The sequence below is a fragment of the Otolemur garnettii genome, unplaced genomic scaffold (genome assembly GCF_000181295.1).
Source record: "Otolemur garnettii isolate 467f Iridium unplaced genomic scaffold, OtoGar3 scaffold00058, whole genome shotgun sequence".
In the NCBI taxonomy this organism is placed as follows: domain Eukaryota; kingdom Metazoa; phylum Chordata; class Mammalia; order Primates; family Galagidae; genus Otolemur; species Otolemur garnettii.
Genome location: NW_003852453.1, coordinates 10,147,673 through 10,152,640, shown reverse-complemented (window position 1 = coordinate 10,152,640; position 4,968 = coordinate 10,147,673). Strand labels below are relative to the sequence as shown.

The 4,968-nt window shown below is 45.1% G+C and overlaps 1 protein-coding gene across 1 annotated transcript in view; it reads left to right on the top strand.

Annotated features, from left to right (window-relative positions):
- The window catches only part of CNGB1 (cyclic nucleotide gated channel beta 1), a 71,269-nt gene that overhangs the window by 29,777 nt on the left and 36,524 nt on the right, over positions 1-4,968 (top strand). The window contains exon 16 of the mRNA XM_012806814.1: positions 1,844-2,006. Within this exon, the coding sequence (XP_012662268.1) occupies positions 1,844-2,006 (163 nt within the window). The remainder of the gene's footprint in view (positions 1-1,843; positions 2,007-4,968) is intronic.

Here is a 4,968-nt window from a genome sequence, read left to right as displayed (position 1 = left end):
GAGCCCTGATCATCTTCCTTAACCTCTCTGAGCTTCTGTTCCTTCACCTACCTTGTAGAACAGGTGGGACATTTAAAAGACTTAACGTATATAAAACACTCAGAGTCCAGGAGAACAGATGCCTAGCTGAAGTGCCAGACAGTACATACCATTCTCTAAACCAATTTATTAATCATAATATAGTATCATTGCTTATATTTTTAATAATATTATTCTCAGTCTATAATCAGTATGATATAAGCCAATATCATTTCTACCAAGCTGGTGGGAAATGAAAGTCACAGTTGCCGAGTCGTACCCAGGGTAAGGGGGGCAGCCCTGCCCTCTTCCTTTCCAAGGGGCCCTGCGGTACCAGGCTTCCCATTCTTGAAGAGCATCAAATGGAGACATTTAGCAGCTTCCCCTGATCAGGGGCAACAGATTTCCTTTGTAGTATGTGTTACGCTCTCCTTGGGCACCTGCATGAATGTTTCCTTGTTTTTATGCATGCCAGGAGCCGCCCTAAGTTCATCAGCCAGCCCATCATCTCCGCACCTCCAAAGGCCTGGTATCATGTCCCCATCCTAAAATTCAGCTCCATCACCCTCTTCAGGGACTTTGGGCGGGACCACCCAACAGCAAGTAGGCACGGTTTGGGTGCTGACAAGGCAGGGACACGCCTCCCCCCATATGGGCAGTGAGACACACTGAAGCAGTTGGATACGTGCTTTCTGGGTTTTTGTTTGTTTGTTTGTTTTTTTAACAGCCATCATGAGAAAGGCCAACACTTTATGTAGCTGCTTACACTTATTTTGCAATTTGATGAGGGGTCTGAAAAAAGCCTTAAGATTTTTTGGCATTTTTTTTTTTTTTTGAGACAGAGTCTCACTTTGTTGCCCTCAGTAAAGTACCATGGCATCACAGCTCACAGCAACCTCAAACTCTTGGGCGTAAGCTATTCTCTTGCCTCAGCCTCCCAAGAAGCTGGGACTACAGGTGCACCCCACAACATCCAGCTATTTTTAGAGACAAGGTCTCGCTCTTGCTCAGGCTGGTCTCGATCTCGTAAGCTCAGGCAATCCACCTACCTCAGCCTCCCAGAGTGCTAGGCTTATAGGTGTGAGCCACCACACCTGGCCCTGGGATTTGTTTTACTAACCGCTAAGCCCTCTGGAGATGACCAGGAATGGAGATGTTAAAAATTTAAGGAAGAAGTTTTGTCAACCTAACTAGAGATTCCCCAGGCTGTGGGAAGGAGAGAGCGTGAGGCACAGGGGGCCTCACCCCACTACCAAGCAGACCTGGGGTGCTGAGCTGGAAGACGGGACTGGGCATGAAGGCAGTTTGGACAAGGGCAGCCCCTTAAACATGCACAGAGCCCTGAGTGGTCCTAGGTAGCCACCCAGGCTCAGGACTCCTGGGGAGGCATTGTCACCATACCGTGGGATGGGGAAACTGAGGCTCAGAGAGGGAAACCAGGCTGTGGTAGGCCCAGCCCCAGGTCTACAGCTCTCCCACATCCCTGTGCCCCCTCTGAGCACTGCTGCCTCAGGTCAATGACACTTGTCCAGGCACAGGGAAGCCAGGCTGGGCCCTGGAGTGCGGAGCTCCAGGCTGAGTCTGAGAGCTCCTGGGGCTTTGCAGCTTCCTTTGTGTTTCCCGGGCAGTGGCTGGGGCAGCCCGACCCTCAGAGGACCCTGCACACTGCATCCTTGCACCCCTGCATGGAGCTTTTCTGTGGGCCCCGGCTGCCAGAGGCCCCACCAAACATGCTTTCTGCAGGCTTTTCTTAAGAACACAGCTGGCACCCTGAGACCTGGCTTTCCTCTCTCTCTGACTTTCTCCTCTCCTTCCTCTCCCCAAGTTCCTGCCACAGAAGAACACCCAGAAGTGCAGGTGGAAGATACCGATGCTGATAGTTGCCCCCTAGTCGTGGAGGAGAATCCACCCTTGTCTGAGCTGCAGCCACCGTCTCCTGCCAAATCTGATACCCTTGAGGTCCCAGGCTCAGCCTCGGGGACATACAGGTTATTTTTTAATGCTTCTCTTGGGCCTTTCTCTGTACTGTGCCACCTGTCCATGTGGCAGATGAGGATGTCAGGGAGCAGAACCATAATCCTGTGAAACACAACCCCAGATGCCACAATCTGGAATGTTGAAATCCCAAAAGATCAAAATCCCCAAAATATAATTCTGGATAAAACAATTTTTAAATTCTTTAAAAGATACTTGTTTACATTTGCAAAACATAAAAACATGACAGAATAGGGCAACGCCTGTGGCTCAAAGGAGTAGGGCGCCGGCCCCATATGCTGGAGGTGGTGGGTTCAAACCCAGCCCCAGCCAAAAACTGAAAAAAAAAAAAAAAGAAAAGACAGAATACTTCATGGGCCACTTTACAAGTAAGTAGAGAATAATAACATTTGTTTTCCTAATTCTTTTTCTTTTTTTTTTTAGAGATGAGGTCTCACTCTGACACCCAGGCTGGAGTGCAGTGGCTCAATCATAGCTCACTGAAGTCTCGAACTCCCGGGCTCAAGCGATCCTCCTGCCTCAGCCTCCCAAGTAACTGGGACGACAGGCATATGCCACCACACATGGCTGATTTTTAAAATTTTTTGTAGAGATGCTATATTGCTCAGGCTGGTCTTGAACTCCTGGCCTCAAGCAATCCTCCTGCCTCAGCCTCCCAAAGAGCTGGGATTACAGGCGAGAGCCACTGCGCCCAGCCCAATATAAACATTTCTGCAAGCATAAACACTTAGGCACACTAACAACAGTTGCACCGATATAATAGGAGCATACACTCCATGTTTATTTAAAAAATTGGTCAAAAAGGGAAATGCATAAATACATATCACTATGGTTGATAATTGTGTGGATCCAGCTTCACAACCGAAGTCATCAATGAACAACTTAAGTCTTTTGAAAATGGTGATGCGTCACCAGCACCAGCACGCATGCAGTCACTCAAAGAGCCAAGATCTTGAGACATTGTATCTTTCACAAATGCAGATATCCAAAGGGGACCGTTCTTCATTTACTGAGGAAGCCTTGACACTTTTATGCACACACACAATGCTTACACACAAACCCAACGTTGTTAATAAATGTAGTTTGCTAGAGTCAAACATGAAAAAAAATTATAAAACACATTGAAACTCTGTGAAGGTCTCTGCCCAATTTACACTTCCAGTATTGAAAGTGACACCGATACAAAGACAAATACACAGCATAGTGAATTGTAAAACATAATGCCGGCAGTTTAAAGTAGTGAGGAAAAAAACTAAAGAAAAAGAAAAGAAGTGAAAACACTTAAAAAGAAAAATCAACATATGAAAAAGGATATCACGGGAATAGATTTTGGGTAATCACACAGTGTGAGTCCGTACAAGCTGGCCAGCTTTCACCATTGTAAGCTATGTTGTGAAGTCTCCCATTGTGATGAATAGCAGCTGTTTTTGTTTGTTTGTTTGTTTTTTGCAGTTTTCATTGTTGTTTAGCTGGCCTGGGCCAGGTTCGAACCCGCCAACTTCAGTGTATGTGGCCGGGCGCCGAGCCACAGCTGTTTTTTTCTTTTAGGATGTGGCTTGCCTCAGAGGGTATGTTCACATTTTCCACATAGCCCTGCTATTTTTGATATTCTGTGATTTAACATATACCGACTTGAGCACTCCCTCTTAAATTTTCTCTTCTTCTCTGCCACGCTTCTGTCTTCTTTTGGGTACACGAGAATTCATTCCACATGAGCTCATCCGTACACAATATGATGTGACCATCCCATGATTGTGATTTGAGGGAATTTTTTGATCTTTCGAGGTTCTAATATTTGGGATTATGGCATTTGGGATTGTGTCTTTCAGGATTATGATCCAAACGCCTAGGTTAGAAGGGGAATTCCACTAATAAAAATATAATAATAAATAGTATAATAATATATTAAATGTAACAGAGCTGGTTTCTGCCCTCTCATTTTATTTTATGTTATATTTTAACAGGATGCTATTATTAAAACTTGCATGTGGTTATAACTTGCCATGTCTTTTTTTAAGTTGTCGTAACAAATTTTTAAGTGTGCAGTTCAAGTACTGTTACATGTGCACAGGGTGGTACAGCAGATGGCTAGAATTTGTCATCTTGCATGATGGAAACTCTATACCCAGTGAATACGCCCCATTCCTCCCGCCACCCACACCCAGCCCCTGACAGCCACCATTCTACTTTGTGTTTCTATGAATCTGACTACTTTAGATACCTCAGATAAGTGGCACCGTGCCGTATTTGCTTGGTGGGACTGGTTTCTTTCATTTAATATAATGTCCTCCAGGTTTATCCATGTTGCAGCTTATGACAGAATTCCCTTCCTTTTTAAGGCCGAATAATATTCCATTGTGTTTATCCGTTCATTTTGTTTATCCGTTCATCTATCCATGGACATTTAGATTATTTTCACCTCCTGACTATCGTGAATAATGTGACAATGAACGGAGAAGGGCAAATACCTGTTTAAGATCCTGACTTCTTTCTTTTCCTTCTTTATTTTTAGACAGAGTCTCACTCTGTTGCCCTCGGTAGAGTGCTGTAGCATCACAGCTCACAGCAACCTCAAACTCTTGGGCTCAAGTGTTTCTCTTGCCTCAGCCTGCCAAGTAGCTGGGACTACAGGCGCCCGCCACCACACCCAGCTATCTTTTGCTTGCAGTTGTCATTGTTGCCTAGCAGGCTGGGGCAGGGTTCAAACCCGCCACCCTAGGTGTATGTGGCTGGTGCCCTGTCAACTGAGCTAAGGGCCTTTTTTTTTTTTTTATAATGATCATCTTAACAGGCGTGAGGTGGTGTCTCATTGTGGTTTTGATTTGTGATATCCTGATAATTAGCAATGTTGAGCATCTTTTCATATACTTGCTGGCCGTTTGTCTGTCTTCTTTGGAGAAGTCACTATTCAGGTCTTTTGCCTACTTTGTTTTTTTTAGTAATTTGTTTATTGTA